General features: G+C 41.5%; 1 protein-coding gene across 1 annotated transcript in view; it reads right to left on the bottom strand.

The window, feature by feature from the left end:
• The window catches only part of LOC308116473 (solute carrier family 66 member 2), a gene marked incomplete at its 3' end in the record, with an annotated part of 55154 nt that extends 35319 nt beyond the window's left edge, over nt 1-19835 (bottom strand). Inside the window, exons 1-3 of the mRNA XM_080474705.1 lie at nt 19733-19835; nt 12821-13087; nt 12169-12302 (exon numbers count right to left, since the gene is read on the bottom strand). Of these exons, the coding sequence (XP_080330831.1) occupies nt 12169-12302; nt 12821-13029 (343 nt within the window). The 5' untranslated portion in view covers nt 13030-13087; nt 19733-19835. The remainder of the gene's footprint in view (nt 1-12168; nt 12303-12820; nt 13088-19732) is intronic.
• Between the last annotated feature and the right edge of the window lie 253 nt (nt 19836-20088).

Raw genomic sequence — 20088 nt, 5'->3', positions numbered from 1 at the left:
AATAAAGATGGCAAAAAGAGGGATAATAAACTGAAAATAGCATTGTGGGTAGATTTGTGTTAAAGCTGAGGATTCTACCCAGATAACAAGAGGATGAAGAATAAAGATATGTGACTGAGGATATAATTGAAATAACTTAAAATTTTGATTTAATGTGTCGACAGTGTCAAAGGGCGTGTTCACATTCCCCTGTTTGGTCCGGACCGCAGTTCCCTTCAGGGAAAAACCGATTCGTTTGGGCGAAGAGAACATGCCCACGAACTCTGACTCGGAGCAAACAAGAGATCGATGGTCCCTTTAAAAACCATCTCGGTTCTTTTACAAACGATCTTTTTAGCAGGTGGGGTGAAGAGGACGGATGAGAGGACGTGACATAGTGTGCAATGCATTCTGGGTAGTAAACAAACAACCGCATGAATCAGAATAACTAGACACAGAAAGAAAAAGTTGGAAAATATCTCACGGCCAGACGTGGAGTAGTGAGGAAGAAGTAGTGAAAAAGGTGCTTATTGATATCTGCTCTGAAGACTATATATAGTGGTTGTTTGTGGCTACCCATTAGCCACCAGCTAACTAGCCTAGCCACCATGGGCTAAAGTGGCAGGACTTCCGTTTTTTGTCCGGACCAATCAATGAGCCGTGTTTCTACTTCACTTTTGTTTGTTTCAGGCGACAGCGCCCCCAAACGAGCAGCTGTTGTAATTGCGTAACACTTTCCAGGCAGTTTGGTCCGGTCACAAAAGTGAACGTAAACACGACCCGAACCAAATGAAGGTGTGAAAATTCTCGGCTCCCCTCCCTCTCGAGTGAACCGAGTCAGGGACTATCCTAATGGCCCCAAAGTGTCTGTTATCCATCTGTGGAGCCTACAGAGCCCCATACATGACATCTGAAAGAAAGCTTTAAATTGTGGCCACAAGTTAGTATTTTGTGGCCACAAATTTGTATTTTGTGGCCATGAAGTAGTAATTCGAGGCCACGAAATGGCAATTTATGGTAATGAAATAGTAATTAGAGGGCACAAAATGTGATTTCTGTCCATGAAATACTGTTTTGTTGCCACGAAAGAGTAATTTCTGGCCACAAAATCATAATTTGTGGGCACTATTTAAATTTAAGTCAAGTTTGGGGCTATGCAGGAGTCCCAATAAATGTGACTTTTCAAAATGCCTTTTTGGTTTTGCAGTTTATCCCTGCCTGAGAGTGTTACTCTTAACTTAAATTAAATCTTTTTTCAAAGTAGTAACCATCTGTATAAATATACAGATATATACAAATATAGGCATAATACTGAAGAAAATCTTTCATCTGTTATTCCCGTGAGGATGGGCGACATACACGTCTATCTACTGTGAATGTTTTTGGACTGTAGGAGGAGGGCGGAAACCCCAAGAAAGCCTCCCCCACATGCAGAGAGATCAAACTCAGCCCATCACTGCAACAGGATCTTCTTGCTGCAAGGCGCCATTAGCCGACAATCACAATCCTTTGTGTTTGTGTGGCCACAACTCAACATGCAGTGATTACGTATCGCAACAGCTGCCATCGCCATTTGTTGCTATTTGCTTGACTAATTACCGGAGCTGCTTGATGATCACTGTGATTCGGGGAACCATTTAATGTGTAAACAGTGGAAGCTCCAGCTGAGGAGAAGTTACGGAATTACTCACCAAAACACTGTCAACAAACAACAAACTCACGTCACCTGGGCTGTTTCAGCGGCACAGAGAGGTCGCAATTTGTTGGGTCCAGTTTTGTCATGGTCTGACTGCATGGTAGTCCTGCAGGCACTGATGTTCTCAGGAAGTACAGTTTGACACGTTGGAGACAAGTCAGAGGTCTGGATATCAGGATGCCCAGGGCACAACATCACCCTTCCAATTAAAGAGGGGAAGTACAGTCTGCTACGTCATATCTACTGTACACACTGCTTTTGAAGTTCCTGTTCGCCTAGAAAACTTGATTGTCTATGAAACGTTGGAGAGTGGAGCACAAGACAACTTTAGAAGGGTTTCACATGATAATAAGTGCAGGTTGAGCTTAAACGGTTCAGTGACGCATGCACATCGAAAAGCAAGTTGAATTTAAAGACAGATTGAAGCATGTTTCAAACTCCCCATCAGCCTACATACTGTGCTTTTGGCAAGTGGTGTTCTTGGTATGGATATTTCATACGAGGCAGCGGTATCTGTGCCTCTGGTTCCACATATGAGACAGAATATGAGCTGTAAAGGTCCTTCTTAATGAGGAAGCCTGAGGGTTTTCAAAGTCTATCATCCTCCCTGTGATCAGGTCTGATCAGAGCACAACACGCTGAGAAAGGACGCAGTGAGATAGCGAAGGCTGCGCGGCTGAGGCCAAGCTCATTTCACTCCAACTCAATGAGGGAATAATGAGCTTAAACCTCACAGCAATCAGTGTTTATCATGCTGCCTCCTTGACATTGCGAAGTCAAGGACAACTGTGCATTAACTGTGGCATGAGTCACCGTGTTGCTCATCCTGACCGCCTCGCTGCAGCGAGGAAGGTGGCGCTATGGGAACAAATTGTTCAAAAATCTAAATAATCTCCAGAAGAGTTTGCTCGTTGTTGCTCAGCAGTTTAATTATTCCGTGGATCCAGGAAGATTTTACATCGAGGGCTCACACACCAGCGATACTACAGGCTAAACATGAACACAAATATGACTGATAACCTATCTTTATTAGACCTTCCCCATGCAGCAAAAAAAAAAAAAAGAAGCTGACAAAGTGAGCTAAATAATCAGATAGAATTGGAGTGGATGGTTCGGTTGACAACAGCCAGGCTGCTGGACCAACTATATACAACTGCAAATGATTATTACCCAACGAGAGGGCAAACTGGGACAGGGCCAGTCTCCTCATCCATCACATTTAAAGGTGGCATTCCACTGAATGAACAGAGTGCATGAAATAAGAGGCTCACGCAGGAGCTGGTATGACCTCAAAAACTGCCCAACACACTAATATACCACAGTTAAAGAGTGATTCTGCATCTGGAAAGCAATAAAGCAAATTCCAATTAGTGGTGGCAGCCTCTGAGAAGAAGAAAATACTTATTCTTTCAATAAAACTTTTTTTTCTTTCATTTTTGTTTTAATACAGTTTTTACTTTATATGGAGAGCTTAGGCTCCTTATTGATTAACTAAAAAGGTCTTAGGATGTAGTGACTTCATGTTCGGTTAGCAGGCATCTGGCTGGCCTAATATATGCCGGTCCATGTTGACTTAACACACTAAAACAAAAACAGATGTGCAACATGCCTTGAGACTCGCTCCCTTCCCCGCGCATAGTCATATATAGTACACACATCACATGGGTACACATGACGCCGGCTCCTTACACACACACACACACACACACACACACACACACACACACACACACACACACACACACACACACACACACACACACACACACACACACACACACACACACACACACACACACACACACACACACACACACACACACACACACACACACACACACACACACACACACACACACACACACACACACACACACACACACACACCTGTCAGGTTATATGACGGAGATGGATGGTGATAGATGGTGTCCGTTTGTCAGGGCTTCTCTCAAGTGCTCTTCTAATGAGGTGACACACTGTCCTGGCTGACACAACCAGTTCAACAGGGTCAGAGACGAGTTCATGAATTACTAACCCACATCCATAAATAACCACAAGGTATCAGGGCAGACCCTCAGAGAGGGGCTGAGAAAATTTGCTCAATATCAAATATTTCATTAGAGTGCCAGGAGTGATTTTGTGTTCCGCTTGACTTTTCTGGATCAGGTGAGTCCATTAGGAGAGAATTTAAGAGTTGTACGAGCCATTAAATGTTTCATGAGAGGTGTCCTCATGAATTTGTCTTTATCAAAGCTGAAAGAAGTCAATTCAGGTCAAGGAAAAAAAAAAAAGAAAGCAAACCTAGCAGGTCTTGCATGTTTTGAATGTAAATAACCAATATTGTAAATTTTTTAGAAAACACGACTTCAGTTTTCTCAATCAGCTTTTGTTGCTCTCGGCTTTTAGCTCCCACACACAAGTGTTTTCACTTACTGGGTAATTTTCCCTGAGGCTCAGGTTGAACTTGGCTCGATCTATTAGGTTCAACACAGGTAATGGTGGAGGGACTCGGCTGTGTTCCCTGATCAGTGCTGAACTGAGGCGAAAATAAATGAAAAGACAAGTGTGCAGGAGTGTGTGAAGGCTACGGATTTGAGAAGTTGCCCAAAGTCCTTTTGGTTGACTTTCTCAGATTAGAGAGTGAGGTAAATTGAATTAAACTTGACTTTTGGACTTTTTTCTTGCTTTCTCCCCAATAACACATCTCACTGTCTATGAGAATAATATATAACTGCTGAGGCCCGAAAGGTTCATCCATTAATCAAACTTCTTTAGCATTTTACTCAACTTATCTAAGGTCACAGGTGATGGAGCTAAATCAAGCTGCCAATGGGGCAAACCAAGGATTTCCAGGATTCAAACTGGGCTAAAGATGGCAAATGAAAGTAGATTCCAATTTGGAAACGACTCTTATTGCTGTGATTCATCTATTATAGATTGCTGTAACGATTATTCCTACCGACAGGGGCTTGTTCCAGCATTGCGCAGCATGATTCCACAAGCCGCATCAAAACATGGATGCATTTTGCAAAGAAAGCTGACAGTTTGTCATCAAAGTAAAACAATCATAACTTGCAGGAGACGAGGAACCACAGAAACCCGTTTCCACGACAACATTTTCAAGTGAAAATGGAAATCTGTTGGTGCGTTTCAGGGGTCCGTTTAATCGACAACGGTGCTTGGAGCCACTGTAAAACACACGTCAATGAGGGAAAATGCAACTTTTCTGAAACGATGCTACTGTGCATGTGCACCACTGGACAATGGACAATAACAACAATGGCAGCTTCCAGAGTGTCACGACTCCCAGTATTCTCCTGGGACTTGGTGGTTTTAGAGTTGATTCACCTGTAATAACAATCCAACTTCTTCATCTGTCTATACGAATGTCCATATACTCCCATTTTAAATGTTTATTGCATTTTGTTAAGGAACAGCAGCACCCACTAGTAGCCCAAAATGCTAACTACACTGTTTTCAGCATTTGTGCCACTTATAAAATAAATAGACTAAGTCTTTCTTTGGAGATCTTCATTTAGCTTATGAAACAAAACATAAACGAACAAAACACAAACAAAAAATAAAATATATATATTTAAAGCTTTTGATGTTTGAAGAATTTGTTAAGTGGATTGGTTGGTCGTTTGCATCAGAACATAAATCCCGAATGACTCCCTTACAAAACAGGAAGGCCTCAGTAATTGGTCAGCAGGATCAATAATAGCATTGATAATTTTTCATCAATTCCTAGCTCCGCCTTGGACAGGTCACCAGTCCATCACAGGGCAAGCACAGAGATGGACGGATGGATGGATTGATGGGGTGTAAACAAACTTAATCTACATTTGTTTATTCACGTGATGAATCCTGTTTCATCTATTTGTTTGATTCTTTCGAACCCCAAAAAGACTCATCTTAACAAGTCTAACCAACTTATTTAATAATGTTTTAATCTATCAACAAAACACTGAGTCGTCCAGCTTCCTATTTTAATAACTAATGGAAGATAAAACTACTGCTTCTTCTGGAAAATGTATCATATGAAAAAGACGAATTAAGCAAAACAGTGATAAAAACAAAAAAACAACCAAACCTAATCCAAAAGTTAATTGCAAACTTTGTTTCGGGAAGAAAAGGAAATACAATGCTACACTACTGTGAACCGTTTTGAGACAAATACCAATCTTCACAAACATCCCCAGGGCATTTAATTTGATTTCCATTTTTTTAACTGTCCAGTTTAAGAAAGCCAATATGCTCTGCTTCCAATAAAGTGCCACTCACTTGGCTTCATTTGACTTGCAAATTAAACTTTGCACTTATCAGTTATTTAATTAAAAATACTTGAATGTAAGTAAGTAAGCAGAGCACGTTTGTGGGTTGGAGGATATGGAAATGAAGCTCGAGGTCTCAGTGTGTGTTTGTTTGTGTGTGTGCGTTATATGTGATTTGTCCCGCTACGGTGGCGTCCAAGTGCTGCCTGAGATAAGTGTGACTGGCAGAGCCATTGTACTGTACAGCGGTTTAGTACTTCCTCGTTCTCCTCAGTGGATCATCCTCTGTCATCTGTATGTTTTCTCCTTCCTCACAGCATTCGCCTGCATATCCTCTTTCACTGCATCCGTAAATCCCGTCTTGCCCGACAGCTTCACCCTCATCATGACATTTCTTTTTATACATATCTCGCCTACATACACGTCCAGACAAACTCAATGTTGTTTTTCTCTCTATTCCTACTACAACTGTCCAACACAAGCTGCCCCTCAAGTGAACTCATTCTTAATCCTGTTTGTTCTGGTCACTTCCAGTGAAACCCTCAACATCTTCAACTCTGTCTGCCACAGTTCAATTCAGCATTGGAGTCAGTGTACTGTTTTACCCCTACATTACCGCCCTTCCTCTCTTCTCTAATGCAAACCTCCACTTCTCCAGGTTCTCCTCGGGCTGCAGATCACTGTGTCACCTGCAAACATCAGACCCTGCGGAGACCGCGTACGCAGACTTCATCTGTTCGCCCGTCTACAGCCACTGTAACCATGAAAGGGCTCAGAGCTGATAGCTGGTGTATTTCCACTTTGAAAGCATTTGTCACGGCGACAGCGGGCCTCGCTGCTGTCAGGCTTCCCTCACACAAACCCATTTCAATTTACCACCGCACTTCGGTTTCCAAAAGTCCTGCTGCTGTGCCAGTCGGCAGTCAGACATTAGAGACACTAAACCATAGAGTAATTTGGACTCAATAAAATCTTTGCCCCAACTTAATAACAGCTGCAGCGTTGGACTGCAGCTGGAAGGGCATACATAAAACATAACGTAAGGAAGCCAAGATTGTGAGATTGTGTCTCAGGGAGCTGAACGATGTAACAGATGCCACCGCTGGCGATGATAATTGCGGTGATGCTGAAACAGTAAAGTTGCTGGCAGACACTGTTCAGACGTCCCGTGTGGGTCTTATGCGCAGACCACCTGCCCCCCCCCGAATCAGAACAACACTCACTGCAAGATAACATATCGCCAGCAATAACATGTAGCTCATTTTATTTCACACATAAAGCAACAGAAATATTCTTTGAAAAACTGGATGGACATTTCTGTTCGTCGGTGTATCCCGGCGGGTATGTGACTGACTGTCCATCACACAACCAACACACAGAAATACCTGTTCCTTCAATTCAAATTCACTACTTAAACAGGCGCTGCTTGTTTTGAAAATTCACTTCCTTGAGCATAAAAGAGTATAGATGGACCTCTACTGCCCACTGTAAGGTCATGCTTCACGCAGTACAGTTTGTTTTGCTGAGGAAAAAACATGAACTGCAGCATTTATTCATGTACAAATATTTAAGATTGTTTGAATTGCTGTGCAATCAGTGTGTGGCTGTGTGAGCATTTTGGTAATCAGTGTCACATGTACAGAATTTTCAGCACCAACCCTTCGAACATAAACCCCTCGTACGTTCTGTGCGTGATAAGTTTGTCCCTGAAACTACAATACATATCTAAATGGGGGAATGCACAAGAAAACAGAACGCAATAAATGGATTTCACTGATTATATAGTGCTTTTCCACAATCCACAGTGCTTCTCTATGTTAGTCAAATTCACACATTTAGAGCTCAGTGTCTTGCCGAAGGACGCCTTGGGTGATCCAACCTGCAACCTTACAAGTGAAAGATAACACGTCCTACGAACTAAGGCATAAAACCTTACTAAGTTTTACAAGACACAAACTGCATGAAAATACAAATTCAGACCAATTTTTTTAATTCAACAGGCATAAATATAAGAAAAGCAAAGTTCATATTTGCAACATTGCAGATAATGAATTAGAGACTGACCTAACAAACACACTATTCAAACAATCCCTCTCACGTTTTGTTGGTTTGCTCTATTATCGTCTCCCTAAGAGGCGACTGTGAACAGTTTAAAGTAGGGGAGTCAACATCAACAAAGTTTATATCTAAAGGTTAGGGTGGCAATGTGGCTGTATGCGGATCTTCTCATTTAGTTATAGTCTGACAAGCTCACACGATAAACAACAATTCACAAATATCAAACACCCGTAAAACAGTCGAATTATGTTTTACCTGCTTCAACCAGTAGAGGAGGATGTTGTTTCATCTAAGGATAAACTCAAGGTCACTGATAAACTCATCACCTGCACTTAACTGTTAACACATCAACACACAATACAAAGGTTCCCATTCTGGTTACAATGAGTCTGTGTTGTGTGTGTGTGTGTGTGTGTGTGTGTGTGTGTGTGTGTGTGTGTGTGTGTGTGTGTGTGTGTGTGTGTGTGTGTGTGTGTGTGTGTGTCCCCTTCGATGATGCTCATTAATCACACCAAACCTGGCATGTACCTTGAGGTCACGTTTGCCTTTGAACATATTATCTCCCATGAGACGAGCGATTCTTGCCTCACGCACATAATGTGGCACCCCGGGGCAGCTACTAGAAGTCACTGCAAAGTCAGAACTGAGTCAGCTCACTGAACGCACCATTACAATGACTAATTATTGCAAGGATCATCTATCTATGATAGGCTTTTAGTTTAAAACAAACCATGTCCAGATCTATGGAGTTTCATGTCTATTAGGGATTTTATGAAGGGAAATTATGTTGTGAGCATTGTAGTATTGCTGCTCTCCAAAGTTTTGTGTTTTTGCAGATATTTCATTCTGTTGATGTATGATCAATACATTTAAGTAAAAAGCAAGAGCTATGTCCACGCGCACATGTGCACGTACACACACAAAACCACTTGGGGGGAAAAAAACCTCACGATTCATTATATTGATTCACAGCTAACTTGCATTTTAAAGAGGATGCACTGGAGAACAGACTTTAAGAAAATGCTTTGTCAGGATGCTTTTTTGAAAAGATACTTGCCTCATGGATAGTTTTAGTGCATACTTCCTAGAGGCAGCAAAAAACATTATCTATCCATTTTCTATAAATGCTTTATCTATGTTGCGGTAAAAATATTTACAGACAAGTGAGAGCAGGGTTGTCAAACATGTGTTCCATGGATCAACACTGGCCTTCCAGAGGTTTTAATCTGGACACTGAATGACTATATGCAGTCTAAAAATGACCAAGGAAACAATAAGTGCAGATTCTTTTCGAATTTGCAGCAAAAGTGCAAACCAAAACCAAAGTGTGTGTGTGTGTGTGTGTGTGTGTGTGTGTGTGTGGGGTTGGGAGACAATACTAAATTGTGCACATGGCAAAATGTGATTACTGTAATTACATCATTTCACAGACACAATGAGGCGCACGATGCTGAGGTGTGAGCATGTTAAAAGCTCCACGGGCCGAACTTGTTACTGCACAGCGACTCTTTCCTTTGAGAATAAAAGAAAATAAGGAGCTCATTGTTTACTTCTTTGACTACCACCTTCTTTTTATCGGCGCCAGCACGGCGCCACCTTTACACCATTTCTTGTTTTTGTCGGGGAACGGAAGCTGGCATTGTTTCCTGGCAACCACGGCGAACACCTACGGTTCGTTAAAACAAAATCACTACACAAACATACAATTGGTGGAAACAATGGTATAAAGGACCGGCAGGTTTCTGAGATAGAGGAAAATCACATTTAGACTGGGACTCACACAGTTCAGCCCGACAGTCCTATGATTTTAGAAACTGGCAACAATGCATCCTCAACTCCAGGGCGCGGGAAAAGTTCTTTATGTGTGGTTGAACCATAAATGAACCAACGCGGCACGCCAGATTCCATCAGAAACACACTGTACACCCCTCAGGCAATACACAGAGGGTGATTCAATTGAAAAAAAAAGCAAGGTTATTCAACTTAGAGTATGTCTGATGCAGATAGCAAGAAATTACTTCTCAAGTATTAAAAAAAGAAAAGCAGAACAGGTGGAGGAGAGGGGGAAGTTCAGTACAAGTAGTCTCAACAGCATATAATAGGCACAAATCAACAGAAGCTGCATGTTGCACAAACAAGTAAAAGTCTACAATTTCAGTCCGTGTGTGGCTTGGAGATCACTAAAGTGAGGTTGGTGAGCAGAGGATGGGGTGGTGGAGAAGAACTCGGAGGTCGTGGACGTTGTCAGTCTCACATGTCAAATTTACAAAAACAAAAACTACAGAAACCAAGTGAAGGAAAAAGAGGTGGGAGTTAAAATACAACAGATTGACCAGCAGAAAGGGGGGGGGGGGCAGTAGAGGAAGGTGGGGAAAAAAAGAAGAGAAAATAAAGAGCAGAGCGGCTGAGAAATGACAGGAAATATAAAGTCCATGAGAGGAAACAATCCCATGATGGACCTTTGGAAGAAGCAGCTAATTTACATACTGATGACCCTGATCTGTTGGAGAGGCTTAACGGTGGAGGGAGGGAGGAGCGGACAGTTTGGACGAAGTATTGGGTCTGATCTATTCTCGTCCTGACCCCACCATCCCCCAGCACGCCTGCTTTCTGCGAAACCGGACCTCCGGACTGCCCTCCAGAAGGAGGACGGGGGCTCGACGTGCGTTAGCAACCGACGTCACCGAGCACAAGCTCGCGCGTGACGATTTGATCACTTTCAATCAATCCTCCCTCCGTTTTGCTTCAAAAGAAGAACAATGGCAAGGCAGGCAGACTTCCGGCCAACTGATTTTCTCCACAAACACTTAACACAGACGGATATGAAGCTGATGGAATCCACCCTCTGAGAAAAACAGAAACTCCATCACCACTTGTCATAAATGATTTTATTCACCAAGAATAATGTTCAGCGTGGGCTGTGGTTTATAAAAACGGAGGGATGGCGATGAGCAATACACCAGCTCTTTCGCTCAGAACAACGCAGATGCTTAACGACAGATAAGATCTCATGTCCAAACTCAATCTCCAGTTTCTTAATCAAAACTCATATGAAATGATTTGCCACTAACAGCACAACAGATGCACTATGTTTCATATACGAGTGTCTTTCTTTGCACACACAATATCTAATCCACGTCTGCAATAATGCATTGCGCTCCGTATGATCGGAGTTAACATGAGTCCATCCTTCAATTTAACTCCACAGGCTGTTGTCTAATATAATACAAAAAACAACAACACTGTACTTAGATTGAATTTCTGTCGGCCAAATTGCAAAAGCAATCAACTCGAGCGTCTACAAAAACAAAAACACAAAACCACAAATCAGAATTACCCATAAAACACAGCATCCTATAGAAGTGACCCTGAACTTAATCTTGGATGTGTTCCGCACGCACGCTCATCAGGTTACAGGATATTAGATCGACTTAAGTTAATTTCCGGGAGAATCAACCTCAAAAATTATCTAAAAAACCAAGTCTTCACCCTTATTTCCTGTATCAAGTCTACCATTGTAGAATCTGAGGACTAATTCATATTTAAACCGTGATCAAGTAAGGCAGAAATAGTGAAACTAGAAGCCAACAGGCCTATGTTTTGCTATTCACTCAAATAATCGAATATCGGTTTCACAATTAGTGGAAGGACAAACAAATTTGAACCATTGGAAATGACTCCAAATCAATGTATTACTTAATTTTATTTTCAAGGAACAAATGCATGCATGGCAGTACAAATTCCAGATGTAGAATTTGTCTTTTTCTAGGAATGAGCTGCCAGAGTTCAGGCAGTGAGGCTGTAATCCTTGTTGTAAGATCTCACAACCACTTCACACCCTCGACTATATATCACCCGTAAATACAGTATACAACAATGTTGTGAGGTCAAGACACATGAAGGTCATAGTAAGCTTTGTTATCCTGGTAAAAAAGAATAAGAGGAATGGAAGGACAACAATAGGAAAGCTTCAGAGGGAAGGTACTCTTTTTGCTATGACAATGGCTCCCTCTTTTGGCAAGAGCTGAGACTCGAGGGACTTTGCAAATAAACTGCTGGCACAGAGAAGTAGTGCAGAGCGTGTCACTTGCTGCCCAGAACTGGCTTGTAATAAAAGTGATTGTGCAGCTGAATATGTAAACAGGCGAGTGATGCATTTACCTGCGAGTCGATGCTGCTTGGTGCTCACACGGTTGGTGTTTTGCACCGTGCAGCAGAGGTGGAGCATGGCAAACATGGCGAGGATCATCACCACACTCTGAAGCAGCAACGTCAGCTCAAACTGCTTCCCTATCCTGTGAAGACGAGGCCAAAACAGCCAGTTATAAGACAAACAAACTGATACAGCTTTTCCAATAAAGATTTTAATAATAACACTAAAAAACAAAACAAAAAAACAATCTATGCAGGCAAACAGAGCAGTTAAGAGGACTATTAAATTTAATTATCTCAGCTACACAACATTCTTAACACATTATAAAAATGTCTTTCCCGTGTCACGATTCAATAACAAAGATTTGTCGAGTGTAACAAACAGCAGTGCAGAGGAAAGGGAAACTCATGATTCAGAATAAAGACTATGTGTAGTCTAAAAAGGCCGGGACAGTGTGTTGTGTAGAATGTAAATAAGATCAATAAAATAAGAACAAACATAAATAAGAACCAATTGTTTTAACTTTCCTAACATCTGTTGAAATTCAAATAAGGGATAATACTTTTTTTTTTTTTTTTTTAAATAAATGGAAAAGCAGCAACAAAACAAAGCTGTCTGTATCTGTGAAGGTAGATCAAACCCTTCCTGGATCATCCTCACCAGAAGAATATACGCAGGATGTTGGCTACGAGCAGCACCAGGCACACTTGGGTGGAGAAGCCCTCGGTGTTGCCGCTTCTCTGGATCTCGTGGAACTGCGGCACGTAGGGCAGCGCTCCTCCGAACACCATGACCAGGGACGCCAGCCATGACAGCAGCGTCCACGAGCCCTCCGTGTCCTCCTCCTGCAGAACCACCTCTGCATCCATCGCGGCAGCTGTACCTCAGGGGGGAGGTCCAGAAGGTCTTGTGGTGGCACCCGGAAGGCTGGCAGGAAAAAGGTACCAAAGTCACAATGCTGAGGTGCCGAAAACCACGAAATCCTATAGAGATGATTACACTCTACTGCCTCAATTAAGTGAAGACCAGTCTGCTATCCTGTGTGGTTTGAATAACACTTCCTTTGTATGTCAAAATACTAAAAAAATTATTTTTAGTACAGTAGAGATGTCAAACATAAGCCCTGCAAGAGGCTCTAATCCAGCCCAGGAAACGACAAGGCAAAGAATTGTGAGAATTGCAAAGGAACCATCAACTTTTTAACAGTTTTCTTTAGAATCGTGGACATAAACACGACACTGACACTCAAGCGAGCAGCGACCTCATTGCTATGGAACTAGCCTCAAAGCCATGCTGTCAGGGTGAGTTAGTAAAAACATGCACACAAAAGGCTGCAAAATTCAACAATTAGATAAGGTTTTTATATAGATAGATAGATAGATAGATAGATAGATAGATAGATAGATAGATAGATGCTATCAATATATCTATCTATCTATCAATCTATCTATCTATATCTATATCTATATATATATAGCTCCCGTGGACGAGAATCAGTTTCGGGCAGGGAAATCAATTTTTGGCAAAAAAAAGTTAATGTTCCCATTTTGTCAACCCGTTTAAAACTGGTGCTTCAACTAAACGTGGTTTTCTAGTTTACTAGATGCCAACTGAGGATATGTTGCCAAATGATCTGTTAACTGTGCATCTTTTTTGAAAAGCTGCTGATATGTGGCTGCACTTTCTTACGGCATAGCCTATCAGAGTTCATTTACATATTAAATTTATTTACACATTAACAGAGTAATTTCAATTACCTTAGAATAGTTGAAAACAACTGTCTGTATTATACACAAGTAGTGCATTAATGATTTAAAGGGAATAATTAAATTCTTGTGCATACTAGGGAATTAAAGACTAGTTTTAGACAAAAAATAAATTAGTAGTAACATACATGAAATGATATGATTCAGTGACTAGAGTACACCAATAAAAAAACACAAAACCGATGCATGACAGAGTCCAGTAATGTATAACACAAACTGACGAAATGTGTATCCAGTTTGTCGTCACTAACATATTTTGAAAACAAGCATTGAAGCACAATTCGTGAACATTCAAATGTTCTTATTTCAGGTGTCTGATCGAGGGACAGCTTCAGGAACTTGCTCATCTACATTACAGTATGGATGCACCGATCCACGTTTTTTCACTTCCGATCCGATCCTGATACCCAAATTTGTATATCTGCCAATACGATACCATTCCGATACCATAGATCTGCTTGTTATATATTATAATAATATTATAATTATCATTATTGTTGATTTAATATGAGGCTGTAATAAACTCTCTCTACAGGCAAGAATGAAATGTACAAATGTATGCATGTATTCTCTCAAAAGGCAACTTGAGGTTAGTATAAGGTCAGAAAGGGAAGCGGTACAAACTATTATTGTTCCATTTGGACAATGTGGGGGTCTACGTGACGTCATCATCTCATAATAAACTAGTTCTATCTTTAAAACCTCAGAATCACTTTATTAATCTCTGGGGAAAGTCTTTAGCAACGCAGCACAAACAGCAGTGTTTCCAGCTCTAACACAACACGAATGATTGGGACTATTTTCAGGGAGTTTTAAGCGGAGTAAGACGCAGATTCACGGAGTTGCGAGTCGCCTGCGGCAGCAGAGGGACTGCTGTTCATTCTAATGCCGCAGTCAGTGCTGCTCTCCTCGGCGTTTAAAAACGGTGACGTCTGGCGGCAGAGCGACCGCCTGGCTGTACTACGGCTTTGCAAACATCCACGTTGATGTGTTGTTTTGTGGTGTTCTGAGTGTAAAATCCATCCAAACAGCAACATGTTGTCATAAAAAGTGGGATAGCACAGTGCTACGACGATAGCTTCCCAGTTGGCTGCAAACTGTGGAATGGATTTCCTGACTCATTACTTCGCGTGTCATTGAGCCTCACCTCCCTTCCGGAAATCCATTCCACATTTTGCAGCCAGCGAGCAGGGCAGCTGGCAGGGAAACACTTGTGGAGTCATTTCAAAAACAGTAAAGCACAGACGAGGCTTCATGGATCAGAAATCTCCGCAGGTTGAATCGGAAATGTGTAGTAGTCCGTAGAAATATGTACTAGCTTCGGACTGACGTTAAGATCAACCCCTGCTCTTTAAGCGAGTAGCCCCCTCAGCTCCCCCCCGCCTTCCATTTTGACCGGGGGCGTGGTTCAATTTGCATATTATGTCACATGACTTGACCTAATTGGCCAATGGAGTCCTAGATGCTATCACGTGATGCCCCCAAGCTCAAAGGCAGATGACATCCCATCCGTGAACATTGTGAGAGGTGACTGTCAGAAGAGCATCAGTTTCTATTGCAGGTGCATATCAAAGTCAATTTCATTCCCAAATATCTTAACGACTGGACATCGTGACGACTACTAGTGTGTGGCAGCTGCTGACAAAATATCAACTGTGTAGACATCGTGAGGACAACAACTTTGCACCTGGTTAGTAGTATTTTTCAACCAGAGATCACTAATGTTGGGTGATTTTCACCCACGCAATTGTTTACATTTGAATATGTTGAAGCAAATTCTGAGAATTCTTTGCATTTTCTGAATTACTTCTACAGTCTTTAGCTGATCTGAACCATTCAAATATCAAAATGTGTTGTCTTTTAAAGACAGTCTTGCTATGTTGTACCTTTATAAAGATTTTAAACTTTTCCACATTTTTCTTCCCATGTAAATGGATGTGGAAATGAGATGTTGTAAATGGGAAAATTGACGATGAGTACTTCATTTTGCCATGTATTGATGTACTTTAATATATTTCTCTGAGCGGTATGTTGTATTGGGAATATTATATCGGGTAAAATATATCCAACGTTAGTGATGGTGTTACTAATTGTTATGTTTCTGTTCTAGGGTTAAAAAAAAATCCTTTGCGAAATGGCTGAAACTCGGTCTGGTGGTGTTCCCGGGATGCACTTTCACATCGGGCTGCAAAAAACCATGGAGCGCGTCCGGGTTGAGAGGGAGGCCATCGAGGCAGAGAAAGAGAACCTCTGCATTGAGTGGGAGAACCTCTGCACGGACTGGGAGACTCTCCGGGCTGAGCAAGAGATCCTCCGTGTTTACAAGAACCTCATTCGTACTATTGAGGAGAACTTCTGCACTGAGAGAGAGGACCTCCGTGCTGACAATGAAACCCTTAACGCCAAGAATCAGGTCCTCCAAGCTGAGATAGAGATCCTCTGTGCAGAAAATATCAGACTGAAAGAGGCCAACAACATCTCAGAGGGGAAAGGACGCTTCCGGAGGCTGTTCTCCAAGAATAAAGCCAAAAGTCAACAGAAGAAGGCCAAGAAAGACAGTTTCTGGCGCAGGTTGTTCCGGAGAACCAAAAAGGAGACTGAAGAGGGTTAAAGTTCTGAGAAATCAGTAATTTCAACCCCCCCCCCCAATGTAATAAAGATCTTTTTATGTAAAATCTTCTGAATTCTGTTGTTAATCGAAACTGTCTTTGTTGAGAGCTGTTATGTTAATTGGAAGTCCAGCACAGAATTTAAATAATGATGATCTGGACATAACGATCCAGCAGCTTGAGTTGTCCGGCTTGATGGTTTGTTTATTCAGTGTGTGCTGAACTGTTCTAAGTTTATATCTTTAATGTAAATGTCTGCATCCGTTTAGGGAGGCACCGATCCACGTTTTTTTTTTTACTTCTAATCTGATCCCGATACCTGAATTTGGATATCTGCACATAATGATACTTTTCTGATACCAGAGCTTGACTTGCTTTAATATTATTGTTTTCATTATTGCTCGACTTACTCGCCTCATCCTCGGTTGTTTTCTAATACAATATGGTTCCACCAGGGCCCGGGCAGAGTTATCTGAGTTTTCCCCCATCGTGTACAAGTAATCACCCCCCAATATACTGCGTAGCGAATGTGAATTGGATATCAGCTCAAATAATAAATTAACTTAAAAGTTTATTAATAATATTACAAAATGTGGATCGTTACGATCGTGCTTCACTGTCCTTCGTCTTTCACATGTTTCGGTTTCACTGGCGGCCCTGTTAACTGGTGACTTCTGCCACAAGCCGTTAGCAGCAGCTGATGTTAAAATAAGACAAACAAACGGTATGATACTCGCCAATGTTCAGGTAATTTGGGATTTCCCCCCTGGGACTAGTTCTCTCTACAACATTCAATTTGGTCCAAAATCGGAGAAAATCCTGAACATATAAAATGGCAGAATTCCTGTTGAGTTTTCAGTATGTGTGTGTGTGAAGGACTTTTCTTTGCGTCTTGGGGTGTTGCATATGTGTGCCAGTTTTCGTAGCTCTCGGTGAAAAGGGATTCTTGGGCTACCTTGTTCTAATTTTGCAGGTGGCGCCATTAAACTATTTCATAAGTCACATGTGTGACTGACAGAATTTATAAAATTTTTCACCGGACCTGAGGTACTGTGCAATGTTTCACAAAAAGTTATGTATGATAAGTCCCTCAAAAGTGTGATTCGTTTTGACGAATAATAATAGTAATAATAATAATAAGTATAATAATCGAAGGAAATTTCAGTGCTCAGACCCTAATAATAACAATAACAATAATTCCTTGCATTTCAATAGGAATTTGTAAAGCTTTTGTGTATTTCTTTAATTTCTTTGTAAAGCACCGTGAATTGCCCTGCGTTTCAATGGTGCTCTATAAATAAATTTGCCTTGCCTTGCCTTGGGTCTCGCTTTGGCTCGGACCCTTAATAAAGGTTAAAGAGTCGGCGGGCGGATGTGAGGAGCATAAGGAGCATGTCTGAGGAGACTTTGGTGCTTGGTGTCAGTTTTAACTGCCACAGTACGCAGATAAGAAGCTAAAATGAAAGTCTGTATTTCCTCCTGCCAACTGACTTTTGTCAGAATGTAACAAAGCACAGGCTTCATTGCAAATGTGTCCTGCCTGCAATGTACTACTCAAACAATTCTGTCTTTTCAAACTGAAAACGACAGGTCTTTATTCGGAACACTCTTTGTGATCTTCCCGCACTTCCTTGCAAACAGCCCGCGGATGTTCAGATTTAGGAAACAACCAGTTTCTTGCTGTGTAAACAAAACCAGGACCTGCCCATTCTGAGACAAGAGTGAAAAGCACAGGGAGCTTCTCCGGGCTCTTGTGTGACTGCTTGTTTTTGTCATCTTGCAATCAAACTGAGGTTACACGAGTGTGCCATTTGCTACCGAACCTGAGAAGGAGAGGGCCAGCATGTTTATACATTCCTCCCATAGCTATACTGGTCGCCGCTGTCAGCTGACTGATCACTGTGTATACGCTTAGAGAGCCACTGAATAAGAGGTCCAACACAACACAATGCTTCAGGCTAAAGGAAAATGAAAACTCAAAAAACAGTTTTGTTGATGCCAGAGAAAAACCAGATGAATAGAGTATTATTACATGTGAGACATCTTAAAACTCAGCTGCAAGAATGCTTCAAATTATAACTATATCTCAGTTTTTTTCCCCATTTGCTGAAGATCGTGTCAGAGATTATTAGTTGTACCATTAAAAAAGTGTGAATACCACAGCAGCACTGTAGATACACGAAACCACGTCCTTCATAGGTTGTAAAGCAATGTCCTCTAGATCATTTTAAAGACTAATATTACCACTTTATTAAATAATATTACCACTGTCGCCCTTAAACACTTACACCTATGTTGTATACTGTTTTTCCACCTGAGTTTTGCAAACCATCAAAATGTCTGTAAACAAATAATACATGGAAACTTACGTCCACTGGTAAAACATGCATCCACTGATTGCACTGTGCCGATTTAACATAGCTGTTCTGTAGATCATTTTAAAGCTTAAAATACCATCAAAGGGTATATGACCACCTTAAGTAGTCCTTTAACATGCACCTGAACCATGGCGTTTCTGCACTTATGTCCTGTAGATCATTCATACCAATAGAGTGCATGTAAACCTTTGGTGGGTTTTATGTCCAATGCAGTTTCTGCACCAATGTAAACCATTTCAAAGTGTAAGATTACAAATAATAATGGATGTAAATCTACATCAGCCCATAAAAACATGCAGATATAGGATTTTTTTATTTTTTTAAGGTTAATAAAAATAGCGCCAATGAAAATTTGCATGTAGGCCATCATAAAAGTTTAAAATGTACCAATCCAAGATGCCTTCAGGTGTTTCTTTTCCCAGTCTGGTGTAAAGAGTAAACCAGCAGCTTAAATGCACCGGTGCAGCACTCATAACAGAACAGGCTGTGTTATGTCAGCAAAGCATAGCTTCATGGGGTTGGGCCAACATGTCTCAACTTACACACATCCTTTTTTTATTCATTTATTTTGGCTACTGGGCTAGTTTTACAGCAACTACAGTCAGATCACACAAAGGGGCAGCTTATCAAAGGAGTAAATGCTGTTTTAAAAAAGAGAGAGATTCAAATGGGGTAAAACTAAATCAAAGAGCGTGTGTAATTTAGTTTGAAAAGCAGTGACACTCATAAATACAATGTATCTCGTCTCACATACAGTCGAGTAAAATCGGTGGAGTTTCAGAATGACATTTTCTATAACGATCTTGAAATGTTACTTACCAGCAAATTCCCGTAAGTTTATTTAAAAAAAGAAAAACTTAATGTACGGACGATGGAAGCCCGCCGGGTTACAACTTTCAAATCCCATTCCCAAGAATCAGAGGAGGAGACACGGACGCGTGCGTATCCACGCGCATGCACACGCACAACACCGTTTCCTCAGCGTTACTATCACAAACTTTAAAAATGTTTACGTCGCTCAGAACGAGGCTCCTAGCGGGACGCAGCACTCCTCGGTGAAGACTTCCCTTATCACGGGGGTCGTCTTAAAGGGTGTTGGGGGGGGGGGGGGGGGGGGGGGGGGGGGGGGGGGGGTGGTAAACAAAACTTAATACTTCTCCGTTTGCGCCCGTTTC

Source organism: Lipophrys pholis (genome assembly GCF_963383615.2).
Source record: "Lipophrys pholis genome assembly, chromosome: 11".
Lineage (NCBI taxonomy): Eukaryota > Metazoa > Chordata > Actinopteri > Blenniiformes > Blenniidae > Lipophrys > Lipophrys pholis.
The sequence above is the reverse complement of the archived record's forward strand: the minus strand, read 5'-3'. Positions and strand labels throughout refer to the sequence as shown.